The following is a 16,212-nucleotide window of genomic DNA, read 5'->3' as shown; positions in this document are numbered from 1 at the left end:
AGCCCTAAAGTGATGCAATCCCTTCTCCACACGCTCACATCTGCCAGATTTTGCCGCGACAATCCCAGATGTCATGCAGGGACCTCTCTCGTTCGAGCTTTATCCTTTTGTCGATCCTCCTTCCACCATCTCCATTGCCGGCACCTTGCCCGTGCGCTGTTCGGCCCGAGCTACGCTTGAGGAGCGGCTGCCGTCTACTCGGGAGCATCTGCGCATCCACCAGCATCTTCAGCGTCCATCACGAGCTTGTCCGCTCCTAGCATGCAGATATGGTACGGGCTGCAAGGGCACCCGTGCCCCTCAAGCCCGTGCCTCTTAAGACGGTCCATACCTACCCCACCAAGACCGGCAATGCGTCTCTCAGCATCTTCTCGTATCCGCAGCGTGTGCCCACCTTCATGGGCGGCAGCTACGAGCGCGGATGGGGTCCATTAGCCGGCACGGTCGATATCCAGGTCACCGAACCGTCGGGCGACCGCATCAACGCCATCAAGCTCACGCTTACCGCCACACAAACCACTACCGTGCCCAAAACGGCATCGACAGATGCGCCCTCTGCGCTCGATCGCATGGCCATCGATCCGGACGAGACCAAGACCAAAGAGGTCACGCTCCTCCAACTCGAGCAGGTTCTCTTTGAGCCGCTCAAGACCGGCGACGCAGACTACAATCTGCTGCCCCAGGGCAAGCATTCGTACCCGTTCAGCATCGAGCTGCCTCTCTTGGGCAATAAGGAGAAGAAGAATGCACCGCTCCTGCCACCCTCGTGCGTCATCGAGCCGTTGATTCTGGGACCCAGCGAAGCAAAAGCTCGTCAAGCCTCCTCGGGCATCTTTGGCAAGTCGAAAGGCAAAGATGTAGTCCGACCGGCGTGGGTGACGGTCAAGTATCAGCTCAAGCTGACCGTTCAACGATCCGGCCTGCTGAAGCGCAATCTTCGCAGCTATGCACCGTTCGTCTATCTGCCGCCCCCGCCGACCGCCGCCGCATCCCTACTGCTTCAACGACGAGCGCTCGGAGCGTCCATGGCAGCGATCGTGCTGCAACGTCAAGGCGATGGCTGTCAGCCGATCGAGACGCCAGAAGAGTGGCGCCAACGCCCGCTCTCGTTCCTCACATCGCCCAACGGTCCACAGAAGCTCGTTGGCGGACCGGAGAAGAAAGGAGGTTTTCTATCCGGCCTCTTCAGCGGACCTAAGAAGCAGGATGTGGTGCATTGGCACGAAGCTTGGACGCTCTCGATGCCGATGAGTGGTCGCTCTTCGTTCCCGCTTCGCTCCGCGATCCCCTTCATTGTGCGCTGCACCACCAACAAGCCCATCGATCTCAGCGGCTCCTCGCCGCTCGCGTTTCGACTTTATCGAAGGGTGCGTCTGCTGACGGGCAAGAAGCAGCGCGCCATCGCCATGCAACAGGAACCCGTTGCTGAGGCAGCCCTGCGATATGCCGTCGAGGCGCGCGGCGTTCATCGCATCAACGGCATCATCTCGCTCCCACCCAACTGCGTGCCCAACTTTGAGATGCACAATCTGGCGCTCGACTACTACGTCGCCGTGGTGCGACTGCACGATGGTGCGGTGCTGCATAAGGAGGCTGTCAACTTGGCCTGTCCTCCGCCTGTCGAGCCGAGGACTGCGTATGGACCCTATCCGTCCGGTCTCGCGTGGCGCGAGGCGAGAACGGCAGCGCTATCGCCACAACCATCGCCCTCGTCGAGCGACGATTATTCGCCACCCCTTGCACCGCGGTCGGAAGTATCGGCGGGGATGTCGCCATCGTTGTCGTCGCGAGCACGGCCGAGCTTCAGCAGCATGGCCAGTTCGAGCTCGTCTAGCGCTCACGGGACGAGTAGGCGCACGTCAGTGGCTCCCTCCTTCCGATCGTACCGCAGCGGCTCGACCGATTCGAACTTACACGGGTCTGCAGCGAGCACGTTGAGCCATTCCACCAATACCGGTGCCACTGCAGGGGCTGCACCGATGGGTCTGGCGGGCATGTCGAATCCACCACCTGCGTCTTCGGCGGGTGCATCGGGTTTGGGCTACATGCAGTTTACGGGCAACCTCGACCCTGTCCGAGAGCAGGGTCTGGCGCCAGCATCATTGCGAGCCGGTCCTGCCTCGTCAACCAAGCGCGGCTCGCAACCCGACACGACCCTCGCCGCAGCCGATATGAGCGACACGGCGTCCATCGCGAGCAGTCGGCGACAGACTCGATATTCGGCATCGGGCGCCGCACCGCTCGCCGAAGCTGGTGGCTCGAGACGCTCTTCGATCGACCCAGATGCGATGCGATTTGCCGCCATGCAGGAGAAGACCGGCTCACTGGACCTGGGTGCTTCCTCGGATGGTGGACACACTCGACGCGGGCTGTTCGTGACCAACGCCGAAGATCTGCCCCGCATTCCGGCCAGTGCGTCGACATCAGCCCGCGAGCAAGCGAATGCGCTCGTGGGCGGTTCTGCATCTCGTCGAAAACCCCGTCAGAAGCGGACTGACAAGCAACGTCCCGAAAGCGGCTCAACTTCACGTCGACGCAACCCAGCCGCTGCGTCAACCAGCAGACCCCTTCCCATCCCCCCATCGACAGCAGCAATTCGACCTCCTTCACCAACAAACACACTGTCTCCACCACCAGCGTTTGCACCAGCAGCAAACGCCCACGAGACGACGCTTATGGACGACTCGGCGCTTTTCGAAACGGACGATGCGATGTATGGCGAGGAGATGGAACTCGATCTCCCGCCGAGCTATTTTGAAGCCGTACATGGGGCGGAGGAGGATGACGATGGGTGATTTTCATTCGGAACAAAGCTCGCATCATTCGAACAGGATGCTAAGCACGAACGGACACAGGGAATCGAAAGGACTGTATTTAAGCTGGTCTTGGGCGGCGCAGAGGGAAGTAATTTGCAAGGAGAAGTATAGGAAAGCGTGTGTGCGTGTGCGCGCACGAGTCTTATTTGCACTTTATCTCGGTGCTCACCCCCTTGAGACCCAAAGCGCCGACGATGTTGATCAACTGCGAGGGGATGAAGCCGAGCACCTCGTTCCCGGCGTAGCAGAGCAGGTCGCCCACCGTCGTATTTGCGTACTTGTTGCCCATCATGCCGGCCATCTTGCTATATGCAGGATCGGTGTTGGGCGTCGGCACAAACCCCCCGTGACCATCGCCGGTTCCTGGAATGATCGGTTTGAGTCCCGCAATGAGACCTGCCCAAGCGAGGATCTCTGGTGTGCTGAACGGCACCAAACGCTTGCTCCAACCTTCCGGAAAGCGTTCTTGGACAAACCAACTGCGAATGGCGATTTCGTCAAAACGACTCAGCGATCCACGCAGTAGCTGGTGCACAAATCCGCTCTCTGCATACGCCACGAGCATTCGCCACGGGTTGAAATCGAACACTGGGTTGGACTTGCGTCCATAGTCCCAGGCACGATAGCGCGAGTGAGCCAGCGAATACGGTGTCACATCCCCATGACCCCAGGTGTTGGTCTCGTTGATGAACATCTCCACAAGGGCGGGGTTGGCATCCCAGCTGTTGCCAAAGTAGTGGTCGAGGCGGGTGACGGAGCCGTCGCCTTCGAGGATGCCGTGGTGGTTGAGTCCGTCGCCCAGGCCGGATTTGGCGCCGATGGACAGCTGCATTTGGAGGAGATCGCCCATGCCGATAAAGGAGATTGCGGCGAGGATGCCGGCTAGGTCCGGACTGAGGTTCAGGCCTTCGAATGTGCCAACGACGAGCTGGATCGGGTTGACGATGCCGTTTCGGGGTAAATAGCCGTGGTTAGCAATCGTGTTTAATCCTGGACACGGCCCACGTCGTGCCCCCTGCGCAGGAGGCTGGTACGCATGCGAAGAGTCTTCTCCTAGAGGCATGAGGCTGCGTCGCCGGTAGTAGTCAGCCATCGCGTCCGAGGGCTGGATGTTGAACGCGCGGTAGATCTGGTCTGATGTAACCTGCCTCACGGGCGTCCGCATCAAATCGTCTGCTTCGGGAACGGAAGTTCGATTGTTCAGCTCGGACACCGTGTCGCGGAGACTGGTGATCATGGTGTGCAGCGAGATGGGGTCTGCCGAGAGAAGACGTCTTTCGAAGTGCGACGGCTCGCCGTCGGGACCCCGCTTCATCAGAGCGCCAATGTTGGGCAGAGCCATTGAGGGGACGACGAGAAAGATGAACGAGAGCAGCGAGCACGCATATCGGATGGCGAATCGCATTCTTGGCAAGCGAATCCCCGGTTGGTGTGGATGTTCGAGGCGAACGAGTGAGGGTACAGAGGAGGGAGCGAAGGATGCAAAGGAATGTACTGGCGAGTTCTGTGGGGCGAGCGAGTGGGTAACCATGGACGAAAAGAGGCCAAACTACCTTCCCTTCTTATATGCATCGATGAGAGTGAGATTCCAGTGCTCCAGGAGACGTCTCGTCGAGTGGCCTCTGTTCGTTCTCGAGGCGAATTGGCCGCCGACCAAGGAAGCTACTGTATCACGCTTCAGTCTACCACGAAAAGGAGCCGCAGTGATCAGACCCGCCTGTCAATGAGTGATTTGCTCATCAGACGCCAACGAGCAAGGCCGCTTCGTTTCTCCAAGGCAAATGCGACTGGCGGCTCGATCGCTGAACGCCATTTGCCCAACACAGAGATGCCCGTGAACAAAAGTGTATTTGCTACAACATGGTCTAGAGCGGCATCCAAGCTCACGCCCCTTCGTGACGCCTCACCTTCCACGTCCGCACCACCGCATCCGCACCGGCGCTGGCAAACTCGTTGTCGGCCAACCATGTCACCGCCTGCGCGCCATTGGCGTGCGCATTCTTGATCGCAATGTTCTTCATCGGCTTCTTGACGCTCCACACGTAGACGTGGGTGTCCAAGCTCGCCGAGACCGCGTGGGTGCCATCGGGCGAGAAGCGGATGTCGTTGATGCGCGCGGAGTGGTACACCCAGTGCGCGATCTTGAGCGACTTGCTGGCGAGGTCGTAGACCTGGATTTTGCCGGTGGATTCGCCAGCAGCGAGCAGCGAGAGCTGAGGGTCAAAGGCAAGCGCCGTGACGGCCGATCGGTTGTTGGTCAGCGTACCGTTCTCCTTGAGCGAGCCGGATGAGTGTGTGTACAGATGCACCTTTCCGTCTTCAGCTCCGACAGCGACGTGCGATGCGTCTGCCGAGATGGCCGCTGAGGAGGGCGTGTAGGTGGTAGCGTGATGTGTCTTTTTGCCGTTTTCGATGATGTCGATCCCCTGCGCACCGGCGATGACGACGACGCCGCTAGTCGAAGCTGCGGTCCCCTTGGGCTGGCTCGAAGCAGCTACAGCTGCACCGTCGTACTTGCCACCCGAGATCTTGCGCACCGAATCGTCCATGCTTGCCACAACGACACCATCGCGGGTCGAGTGGACACCCAGCACAGCAGCCGTCAAAGTTTCGCCACCCGTGATCGGCTTGCAAGTTCCATCTGGCGACCATGACAGCACGCGTCCGTCGTAGCTGCCACCAACGAGCGTCTTGCCGTCCTCGGCGAGATCCAGCGATCGCACACCAAAGCTCTTGCATGCGCCATAGAGCTTGTTGACCTTTCCGCCCTCCTCGATGACGTTCAACGCGCCTGCGAAGCTGAGCGAGATGATGCGACTGCCTGCCCACACGAGTCCCACCTGCTGATCGTCCACCTTCTGGCTGCTCTGACTGCTCAAGTCGTGTGATGCCTCGACTTTGGCAGCTGCGATGTCCCACACTTTCACAAAGCCATCCGCGCCCGCCGTAGCGATCCTCTTGCTGTCGGGCGAGTAGTCGACGGCAAAGATGGTCCCCGTGTGTCCACCGGACGCCTTTTCGGAGAGTTCGACGACCGTGTCGCCCGTCTTTCCATCGTAGACGAAGACTTTGCTGTCCGAACCGACCGAAACAAAGTGATCTCCGTTGGGCGCATAGGCAACATCCTGAACGAAGCGAGTGTGTGTGTTGATGGTCTTGTTGTACTTGTACGGCGCACCGTGGTAGAAGACGAGCGCGTTGTCGTCTCCTGCGGTGACAGCGCGGAAGGGGCGGTCTTTGCGGATGGCCACCGCGTTGATCTGTCGACTGTGACCCGTGATCTCTCCCACACTCGATCCGCTGTCGAATGAAAAGGCGTGTCCGAACCTCTCGCGACCGTCACCGACGGCAATGATGCGCTTCGACTCGCCGTCCCACGCAAGGTCGTTGATGCGTCCAGCGATGACCTTGACCTCGTTCTTGAGGATCTGCTCGTCACCGACCAGGTCCCATACGCGGACGTTGCCAGCTTGGTCCGCGGATGCGCAGTAGTAGCCGGTGGGCGAGATGCGCGCTGCTGTGGTGGGCTGCGAGTGCTGCGAGTAGGCGATGGCGGGTTTGTTGGGGTCGGTGATGGAGCGAATGAAGACAGTGCGGTTCTGGCAGTAGACGACCTTTTCGCCTTTGGGATCCACCGAGATCTTGGTGGATTGAGCTCGGATGGTGGCAGGGTTGCCCGGGAGCACGTTCTGTAGCGTGGCCGACATGACGTCAGAGCGAGTGCAGAGACAGCTACGGGTCGACGAAGAGGAGGATATGGATGGAAGGATGGATGCACAGTGGTGGAGGGTGACACTCCCCCTTTCAGCTGCATGAACACGCAGCACAGCCGAATATCATAGGAAGATCAACACCTTCGCGTCCGTGCGCTCCATTTTTGGTATTTGTTAAAGCGAAGCAACAGCGGAGCTGCTTCGGTCGAGCGAGGTCGCCACCAAGTCGCCGCTTGTTTTGTATATCGCCGACTTGATCCCATGACAGCAGCCGAGCTGCCAACGTCGAGAGGCGTCGACGGCTTGAAGTCATCGGTCCTATATCAGACGGCCCCGCTTGATTCATTTGCGCCAGTCGAACGTCGAGACCGGACTGATCAGCTGACTCCAACTAAGTCGAAAGACCCCGTCTTGCGGAAACTCGTTCAATATCGTGCTTTTCAGGGACAAGCGTTGTCAACTCGTCTCGTCGAGCTAGATCTTCTATTGCTTTCGGTGCCTGATCATCGCACGCCCATACTCATATCCGCCGAGTCCGCATCACTCGACCCTTTTAGCAGATTTGTTCCTGCAAATGAAGTCGAAGTTTTCGCTCGACGTTCGTTGCCTGGATTAGCCACCCACTGCCTGGACGATGACGGCCTTCATGTGGGGCCCAAATATACACGCCACTAGCCCACTTTTCAGGGTATATGAGGAGCTGATGCCTGCATCTACGACCCCGCCAAAGTCCTTTCTGTTCTTGCGCCTCGGTACTCTTCTCACCTCGAAGTTGATCTTCGCATGCTGCTTCACACACCTCCTCAGTCACTCATCACCTTGCTGACTGCAGTCACGATCCACGGCGATGAGGCTTCTTTTTCTATTTGTGGCTGTGTATCTATTGATCGCGGCCGTTGCGTGCCAGCCTCTACGAGAGGCAAAGTCGGATCTTGAGCTGGCTCGCAAGACTTCACGCCCTACCAAGGCGGCCGGACCATCCGGACCAAAAGTCAAACGCGTAAGCAGACCGGAACCGTCTCAGCCATGATGTGCTTCGCAATGCGACTAGGCTAACTCAATTCCATTCCTGGAATGATTGACGAAACAGCGCGTTGAAGGTCTCTCGCAGGCTTCGGAAGCCATCGCTGACATCTTTGCTCGCCTCGGTCGGCGTATTCGGGGCAACAAGAACGTCGCTGCTGAGGCTGCTGAAGCTGCTGAAGCTACGGAGTCCGGTATCGAAGCATCGACACCAAAACCCTTTCCTCGACCCGGTCGGCTCTCTTTTGAAGAAGCCTCCGAAGCGCCTTCTTCACCACAACGTCTTCGACGACCCTTCCGCTTCGCCGGCACCGAGGCTGGCTACACTGGCGATGCGGATCAAGCTCTGATTCGGGCTAGACTGTACGACAGGCCATCTCTCCAATCTCAACCCGCTGCTGATGCCACGGACACAGGCCTTGAAGGCGGCAAAAAGGTGTACAGCCATTTCTGGCAGGATCCCAAGCAACGACCTCGTATGGCCGTTGCTGCTGCCGTCAGCGCAGGCTCGGCGTTGCTCATAGGTCAGAAAATGCACCGAGATCAAGAAGCGATCCAGAACCTCAACGCGCAAGTGGCCGAGTCGCAGGCTCAGCAGGAGGCGCAAGTCCAGCAAGCCGTCGCTCAGAACGAGGCTCGTGCTGCCGCTGCTCCCAGCCATTCTGGTCTTCGTCGCCGCGGAACACCAACGATTATATCCGAAAGGGAGAGCGAAGCGAGTCCTCTCCTCGTGAAGCGCTTTAACCCTTTCGCAGCAGCTCGGGCCGTGATTGCAAACACGCCCGCGGCGGGAGGCGCTCGAGACTTTCAGATGATCTTGCAGCGATACCCTTCCGAGAGCAACCAGATGATCGTCAAGTCCCTCCTCGGCGCTGGAGCTCTGACTGCAGTCGCAGGGGCTTTTCTATGGATTGGCTCCACGAAGGATACCAAGCATGATGCACCTCCGCCTGCTCCAGCCAATCTTTCGGAAGCTCATCGGACTACGCCAAACACTGTTCTCGCTGATTCGAAAATCCACACGATGATCTTCAAGCGGTTAGAAGTGACTCGTCAGGACCGGCCTGGCTCCGTAGCAAACGAGCATCTCGCGAAACGCATGTTCAACCCACATGCCGGAGGAGCGAACAACAATCTGGCAGACGGACGCGCCACGGCACAGATCGTTCCGCTCGACATGGAGCTGCCGGCGGATGCTGTCGAGGCTACCCGCGAGCTGAGCCCTTGGGTGCTTGCCATTCCTGTTTTCGCCGCCACTGTTGCCACATTTGGTGGGCTTGTCGGCTTCATTGTCGCTTACAACAAGAAGCACCCGCAAAATCAGTCGGTCGACAATCCAAGCCACCCGCCGGTCTTCAAGCGCGCAGTCGGCGTAACTAGGCTCGGTGAGGCGGGACAGGACATGGAGACTTTGGCTGCCAAGATGCAGATCGGGCCCCTACAAGAGCAAGAGGACGCCGAGAGGTTTGAAGACTACGCCTTCGTAGCGATCCCCATCGGCCGCGCGGCAGCTTTCAAGCTCTACTCAAGCTTCAAGGAGCCCATCCACCAGGCTATCAGTCAGGAGCGTCAGCAGTCCAAGAAGAAACGCCTGCGGCACGAGCAGCCGACGGTCGCAGACTCTCATCGTTTCGATCAAGGCCAACGCGAAGAAGGTGGCGCGACACTGTCCAAGCGCTCGCTCAAAGATCTTTCCAAAATGGCCAAAGTGGTTGGAAAGGACTTAAAAAGCTTGGTGAGGAAGACATCGCTCAGCGCGAGTCAGCGAAAAGCTCGAGCGAAGCGATTTCGCACCTATGCTCTTTCTGGTGGTGCTGCCACAACGTTCGAAGCTACCAATGCGTATCTGCTGTTAGAACTGGTAACGGCGGATCACGGCGTGAAAAAGAAAGGCTTTCAGCGGCTTCGTCGAAAACGACGTCCACAACGCAAGCAGTACACAGGACCGATCGAGAGCGATGTCAATCGAAACAACGACGAAGGCTCCGAGGCGTCTCTGTCGAAGCGCTCGCTGAAAGATATCACAGAGATGGCTAAGTTGGCGGAGGCAGACTTCAAGACCTTGATCAACAGAACGCCGCTGACACCAATGGAGATGCAAGCACGAGCACAGCGTTTGCGCAAGTACGCCCTCCTCGGTGGTGCGGCTGCCGCTTTCGAAGCTGCCAAAGCTTACCTCTTTTATAAAGTCGTTGACGCTCGAGCAAGGAAGGATGAGCGACAGCGGCTGTTGGAGCAAGAACGTCAACAACACGAGACTCACGTCGAGCCCGTTCACCGCCCCACAGTCATGAAACGGGACGAAGTCGGTGAAGAGCATCTATCCAGGCGCTCGTTGAAAGATGCGCTCGTGGAGATGTGGCGAATGGCGCCAGAAGACTTTAATGTCGCTCAGAGACGACTGCCTCTCAGTCACGCAGAGTTCAGAGCTCGAGAGCGAAGGGCGCGCAACTGGTTCATCCTCGTGACTGGAGCGTTCGTCAGTGCTGAGAGCGCGTTGGCCTACCTCTACTACAGGCTGACTAGTGCCAAGGCGCGGGAGAAGGAGCAACAGCGGCTGCAAGCGGAGCGCCAACGGGACGAGCAGCAGACGAAGGCCCCCGACGACCCTGGCCTCAAGAAGCGCGATGCAATTCTGGACAGACCGTTGTCCAAGCGCTGGTCGAAAAAGATCCTCTCCGACTTGTGGCGCAACGCTGGTGAAAGGCTCAACATTGTTCCACAGAGACATGCGCTCACATGGACTGAGAGGAGAATTCGAGCGCAAAAGGTGCGCAAGTGGGCTATGCTCACGGGAGCGATCGCTGCCGCCGAGGCCGGGTTCACTTACCTCTTCTACAAGCTGATCAACTCCGAGACAAGGGAGAAGGAGCGCCAGTGGCAGCAGCGAGAGCAGCTTCGAGCTTTCAAAAAGGGCGTCAGCGCCTCTCCGGATCACCACATGCTCGACGAATCATCGTCAAAGCACCTCGACAAGCGTGCCTTGGTCAACCCCGTCACCGAGATCGAAATGGCAGCTGCACGCGAAGAAGCTGTTGACCCTCGATGGGTGCGGTGGAAGCAGGACGCGGCCGAGTTTGGTAAGGGCTTCGTTGCCTACTGCACGGCTATGATGACGGTCCTTGCTGCTGGTGCTGGCATCACGTGGTTGGTCTCGAGGCACACGTCGAAAGAAGATGGGCCGCATGCGAACGGAGCGGCGTTCAACGGCGCCAATGACCTTCACAAGCGTGCCCACGACGCCGTCGTTCGAAATGACTCTGGCAGACCAGTGACGTAAAGCGCGCGATTGAAGTGCTCGGCGTGCATGGGCTGATGGTCACTACCCCATGCTGCATCGTCGGAAGGATGGCGAAGGCAAAGAAGGTTGTGCTCGACTTCGTGCTCGGGATGGAAGGGTGGTGTGCGGTCGTGCAAGAAGACAGGAGCATCGACAATGTCATCCTTGATTCTGAAATCGAAAGTTCTTCCGTCGCTGAGCAGAGAGATTCGACTGACTTTGAGCTCTTGCTGCACTGGCGTGGAGATGGTCGGCGGACCAGAGGCTTCCCGAGGGCTCATTCGAGGGTCGACAACATTCTGAGCAGCTGCATCGAGCTTCGCTTTCAGTCGAACTGCAGAACGCTGCTGAACCACAATAGAACACGCAGATGAAGATCCTTATTCAGATCATCTAGTCGATTCTCGCATGCGCAAGCTTTGGTTCAGATGAGCTTGGCGCAACAATGGCGAACAGCTCCCTGACCCACACGCAGTAGCCTTGATGCCCAGATACGAGCCTATATAATGGCCCACTCGAGACGTCGTCTGCTGTCCCGTCCACTCACTCACCACAGACTCGGTCTCGACCAGCTTCTCTACCCTCGCGCTCCTCACTCATGGACAAGGTCATCCTCGTAGGCTTTGCCGATCGCAACCTCGCGTCCCTGGTCTACGTCCTTCTGCTCGTACTCCTCTTCGAACGTGTCTACACTGTCACCAAGAACATCGCCTGCGATGGCAGACGCTAAGTGTCCACCCTGTCCCGAGGGCACATACAGCGCTACATCGATCATTGGCGTGTCAGGCTGCACGTTGCTATGCAAGAGCAACGCCATTCTCTATCATGGACTGTTCATTGCGATCATGGGGTTCGTTCAGTTGGTCATGGTCGTTGCGGCTGGAGTCGTCACTGGACTTCGGGGGGCAGCAGAAGCGAAGGCCGACGGCGGAGTCGCCGAGCATCAACTGAAGACGGAGGTCGCAGCTCTTGCTAAACAGAGAGACTTGCTGAACAGCAAGGTCGACTCCGAGCACCACGAGATCGAGACATCACCACATGACGGCTCAGCGTCGGAGCAGGACGGCATCCCTCGCGAGACCTGAACGGCCCACCGTTACAGACCTTCACAATGTATAGACTGGTGACAAGCGATCTTGCATTGCTACATGTTCGACGACATAGACTGTGCAGGGGTAGAAGTGTACAGATCGCGCTAGGAGCGCAGATGAGGGAAGAGCTTCTTGGAGTTCTCATGACTGATCTTGGCCAGGTCCTCTGCCGAGAACTTGCCGTCGAGCGTCTTGAACCAGTTGCAGGCGTCCTCGAACTTTTCGTAAGGGTAGTCGATCGAGAAGAGGATGCGGTCAACTCCGATTTCGTCCTGGACGTACTTGAGCGTGAGCGTGGAGAAGTGGCCCGAGGTGGTGACCCAGATGTTCTCGTTGAAGTAGTCTCGGATGGTCTTTTTCATCGTTACTGCGCCTCGGGGCTTGTGCACTGCAGGAGAGAAGGGAGAAAGGTGTCAGTCTGGAACGTCGTACCGAGCAAGTGTGGATTTAAACTCACCATCTTCGAGCCAGTGGTTGATGCGCCAGAGATCGAACGGAATGTGTTCGCCCAGGTGTCCGACGATGATCTTGAGCTTCGGGTGACGGTCGAATACGCCGTTGACGATCATGCCGAGAAGATGGGCCGAGACGTTGTTGGCAAAGGACAGAACGGGGCCGATGAGTGCTGCGCGGTCTTTGTAGATGCGACGGTGGATCTCGCCCTTGGGTGCGATGGGATGAAGATAGAAAGGCACGTCGAGCTCGGTGACGGTAGACCAGAACGAGTCCCATTCGGGCAGATCGTACCATGCCGCCTCGTCGTTGGGGAGACGCTGGTTGTCGTTGACCAGCGCACCAACAAAGCCGAGTTCCTTGACACATCGCCTCAGCTCGTCGCTGGCGTCTTGAGGGTTGTGCATCGAGAGCGAGGCGAAAGCGCTGAATCGCTTGGGGTTCTCTTGCACCTTGGCATGCACCCAGTCGTTGACCTCCTTGGCTGCTGCAGCTGCCGCCTTGGGCTCGTCAAAGTCTTGGATACCAGGCGCGGTGAGCGAGAGGATGGTGTGCGCAACGCCGTGCTCGTCCATCTTGGCGAGACGCTCGCCGTGAATGTCGACGAGACGGTCTGCGTGGGCTTGTCCATTGCCGTCGGCGACAAAGAGCCTCGCCTGGTAGGCCGACTGCTCGGCAAGCGAGGGGATGTTGAAAGCTTCTTCGAGGGCGATGAGCGACATGGTGATCTATTCGGTGTTGTCAGGGGTGAATGAGGCGCAACGAGGCCTCAGCCTAGGCTGCTTATATGTGGACGAGGTAGCGTTGCGTCTGTGCATGCTGGACGGAGAGGGTCCGGGCTCGCGCATCTTGTCCGAACACTCGAGGCTCGATCCTTGTCAGCCTTGATCCACACGGCGGAACATCAGCGTGGGGCCTAGGTTAGCGCCAAGACGAGTCTGAGTGTTGAGGATTGACTCTGCAACCAGTCACGTCAACCAAGCAAGCAACAAGGCTCTCTCGCCAGGACCCTTGTTTCGGACTGTCCGCCTTGGATAGCCGATGAGTCTTCTCGAGCTGTCACATGCACCTTTTGCTGACCCCGCAATTGACAGGCAGCGCACCGGCCAAATTTAGCTTTTTCGGACGCTCTCCGACCGCGGATCCAGTCCGACGGACGACTTTCTCACACCACCTAAGCGCGATATCCGTGTGTGGCTCTCTTCGGGCAGGCTTCCGATGGATCGGCGATGCCTTCCGATCTCATCACGAGGTCTGACACCGGATATACCGACAAGGAGGGCCAGCGTCACCGCCTATCCACGACGGTGGGGACCATTTGTGACACGGCTACATGTGGGCCGGAGGTGCCCGAAATAGCATTCTCAAAGACGGTTGCCGCCCCAAAAGTGGAGGAGGCGCCGCCTGCCTGTGTGATGGATGGATGCGTCACACGATCCACACCTCATCCTCAGCCTCGTCCGTCATCGGGATCCTTTCGACCACACCATCATCTTAACTTTGCCCAACATGTCCAGACCTGTGAGTATCAGAGAGTTCTCTCGATGATTCGGCACATGTATACTGACTTGTCTGTCATTCACGTCCGCGTGATGCATCAGATTCGTTACGCTTTCCCTCAACGTCCTGCCGTCGTCATCGTCGGCCTATTCGCCGCCGCCTACTTCGGCCGCGACAACCGCGACTTTGCCAACCTCTTCGGTGGTCGCCAGAACATTGACAAGGTGCTCAACCTCGTCGTCAACCTGCACATCGCTGAGGCTGTCGCCATGGTCGGTTACTGTCTCTACCGCGGCGCCGACCTGGTCACCACTCTCCAGTACGGCGTCACCCAGCTCATCGTCGGTTTCCCTACCTACAACGTGTTCAAGAGGCTCAATGGCTGAGCCAGCATCGCAGGATTTGCTCCTGATCTCTTTTCGAACGCCCCTGGCACTCAGTGCAGATTCTGGAATTGTCGTTATCGAGCCTTTCGTATGCAATGTCAGACACACCGCGAGCTTTACAGAGATCTTGTTCGTGCAAATGCTTTTGTATGATGAGAAGTCAATGGCATGCGTGAAGCTGTCAGCACAACGATCAACCAAAGTGGAAGCCAGGCGGGGGACGACCTCCCCTCCTCTGTCCACCACCACCTGGGAACCCACCCATTCCACCCATACCTCCCATGCCTCCCATGCCGCCCATACCTCCCATGCCTCCCATCCCACCACCAGCACCAAACAGATCAGCCAGATTGATCTCGACGCCACCTGGACCGCCAAACCCACCCATACCACCGGGGAAGCCACCCATGCCCATCCCATCCGACTCCAAATCATCCGCACCTGCATCGTACCGCCTTCGCTTGTTCTCGTCGCTCAGCACGTTGTACGCCTCGCTGCACAGCTTGAACTTCTCCTCATCGCCGCCCTTGTCCGGGTGGTGCTTGAGCGACTCTTTGCGGTACGCCTTCTTGATCTCGCTGTCCGAGGCGTCTTTGGCCACGTTGAGGATCTTGTAGTAGTCCTTCTTCTTGGATCGTTTGAGGTCGATTTCCGCGGAGCGCAGCTCGCGTTGCAGCTGCTCGGCTTCACGGCCGCCACTAACGGAGGCCTCTTCGAGCGCCTTCTTGAAGTCGCGCACGGCATCTTCGTACTGCTCCGAGGCGAGAAGGGCTCGTGCGCGTGTGCGAAGCGCTTTGACGTAGCCAGAGTCGAGTTGGAGCGCAGCGTCGCAGTCGGCAATGGCAGCCGCGTGGTCGCCGTTCTTCGAGTTGGCAGTGGCACGGTTCGAGTAGAGAATCGCCTTGAAGCCTTGTGCGGGTCCATCGCGGTCGGATCGCTCGTCGGCGATCTGCAGTGCTTCAGTAAAGTGCTGGACGGCGGCAGCATTGTCGCCTTGCTTGAACGACGTGTTTCCCTCCTCCTTCTTGGCTTCCAGTCGACGGCACTTCTTGAGCAGGTCCCTGGCGCCCGACTGTTCTGGGTCAGAGCGCAGTGCAGCTTGGCAGTGGGCAACTGCTTTGGCGATGTCACCTTTGGCGAGCAGGATGCGTGCTCGTACCAGGAGAGCTTCTGGGTTGCTCGAGTCGGCACGAAGCGCGTCTGCGATGACGCTGTTGGCTTGGTCGAGGTTGTTCTTGTGCAGATGGACGGTAGCTCGCATGATCCTCCACGTGAGCGGCACGTCGCCCTCCGAGATGCCGGCCTGTGTTTGAGCCTGGTCGAGCGCAAAGCCTGCGACAGACCAATCGCCTTGTGTTGAGAGATTCTGGAAGGATGCGAGGTGGTCTGCGACACTGTTGGCCTGGTTCTGAAGCTGAGTGGCCTGCTTGAGCGTTGCGTCGTCCAGCCCACGCATGCTGACGACGGGCTTGAGCACGGAAAGCGCACCAGATGGGTTGCCGAGATAGAGATGGCACCTCGCCAGTCGAACGAGCGTCTTGGGCTGTGCGATACCATCCGTCGACTGCTTTGCCTGAACATCCTTGGCGAGCTGACAATCCGAGAGCGCCGCCTTGTACATTTTGAGGCTCATCTTGGCAGCAGCACGGTTAGTGAGGAAGGTCGAGTCGGTAGGATCGAGCTCGTAAGCTCGTGTAAAGGCCTCGATGGCCTTTGAGTACTCCTTGGATGAGAATCTCAAGTTTCCCTGCGCTTTCAGCTGCTGCGCCTGCTGCTTCTCCTCCGGTGTCGGCTCTGCAGGTGCAGACGAAGTTGCGCCGTTCATGCCTGCTGACGATGAGGAGGCAGTTGCACCGTTGGTGTTGCCGTTGCCGTTAATGTGTGATTGCGGATCCTCGTCCATGGGAGAGGGCGAGCGAGAAGTGGACGCCATGGTGGAAGAAGGGAGTT

General features: G+C 58.3%; 8 protein-coding genes across 8 annotated transcripts; 4 read left to right on the top strand and 4 right to left on the bottom strand.

Annotated features, from left to right (window-relative positions):
- Positions 1-269: 269 nt before the first annotated feature.
- On the top strand, positions 270-2,795 carry PSEUBRA_003405 (Arrestin-like, N-terminal; the record flags this gene model as incomplete). Its single annotated transcript, XM_059465039.1, has 1 exon — positions 270-2,795. One exon carries the CDS (start codon positions 270-272, stop codon positions 2,793-2,795), a length of 2,526 nt encoding a protein of 841 aa, XP_059320655.1.
- Positions 2,796-2,958: 163 nt separating this feature from the next.
- Positions 2,959-4,221, bottom strand: PSEUBRA_003404 (Chloroperoxidase; the record flags this gene model as incomplete). The annotated part of the gene is made up of 1 exon (XM_016436512.1): positions 2,959-4,221. The coding sequence occupies one exon, from the start codon at positions 4,219-4,221 to the stop codon at positions 2,959-2,961; it is 1,263 nt and encodes a 420-aa protein (XP_016292220.1).
- Positions 4,222-4,699: 478 nt separating this feature from the next.
- PSEUBRA_003403 (WD40 repeat) lies at positions 4,700-6,523 on the bottom strand (the record flags this gene model as incomplete). Its single annotated transcript, XM_016436522.1, has 1 exon — positions 4,700-6,523. The coding sequence occupies one exon, from the start codon at positions 6,521-6,523 to the stop codon at positions 4,700-4,702; it is 1,824 nt and encodes a 607-aa protein (XP_016292219.1).
- A 652-nt stretch (positions 6,524-7,175) lies between these two features.
- Positions 7,176-10,832, top strand: PSEUBRA_003402 (uncharacterized protein; the record flags this gene model as incomplete). The annotated part of the gene is made up of 2 exons (XM_059465038.1): positions 7,176-7,217; positions 7,620-10,832. 2 exons carry the CDS (start codon positions 7,176-7,178, stop codon positions 10,830-10,832), a joined length of 3,255 nt encoding a protein of 1,084 aa, XP_059321398.1.
- A 716-nt stretch (positions 10,833-11,548) lies between these two features.
- Positions 11,549-11,917, top strand: PSEUBRA_003401 (uncharacterized protein; the record flags this gene model as incomplete). Its single annotated transcript, XM_059465037.1, has 1 exon — positions 11,549-11,917. One exon carries the CDS (start codon positions 11,549-11,551, stop codon positions 11,915-11,917), a length of 369 nt encoding a protein of 122 aa, XP_059321397.1.
- Positions 11,918-12,027: 110 nt separating this feature from the next.
- PSEUBRA_003400 (Amidohydrolase 2) lies at positions 12,028-13,098 on the bottom strand (the record flags this gene model as incomplete). The annotated part of the gene is made up of 2 exons (XM_016436526.1): positions 12,028-12,311; positions 12,381-13,098. The coding sequence occupies 2 exons, from the start codon at positions 13,096-13,098 to the stop codon at positions 12,028-12,030; spliced, it is 1,002 nt and encodes a 333-aa protein (XP_016292218.1).
- Positions 13,099-13,885: 787 nt separating this feature from the next.
- PSEUBRA_003399 (uncharacterized protein) lies at positions 13,886-14,262 on the top strand (the record flags this gene model as incomplete). Its single annotated transcript, XM_016436553.1, has 2 exons — positions 13,886-13,897; positions 13,978-14,262. The coding sequence occupies 2 exons, from the start codon at positions 13,886-13,888 to the stop codon at positions 14,260-14,262; spliced, it is 297 nt and encodes a 98-aa protein (XP_016292217.1).
- Positions 14,263-14,455: 193 nt separating this feature from the next.
- On the bottom strand, positions 14,456-16,195 carry PSEUBRA_003398 (Tetratricopeptide TPR2; the record flags this gene model as incomplete). The annotated part of the gene is made up of 1 exon (XM_016436509.1): positions 14,456-16,195. One exon carries the CDS (start codon positions 16,193-16,195, stop codon positions 14,456-14,458), a length of 1,740 nt encoding a protein of 579 aa, XP_016292216.1.
- Positions 16,196-16,212: the final 17 nt, after the last annotated feature.

This window comes from Kalmanozyma brasiliensis (assembly GCF_000497045.1).
Source record: "Kalmanozyma brasiliensis GHG001 unplaced genomic scaffold PSEUBRA_SCAF21, whole genome shotgun sequence".
Classification (NCBI taxonomy): Eukaryota; Fungi; Basidiomycota; class Ustilaginomycetes; order Ustilaginales; genus Kalmanozyma; species Kalmanozyma brasiliensis.
The sequence above is the reverse complement of the archived record's forward strand: the minus strand, read 5'-3'. Positions and strand labels throughout refer to the sequence as shown.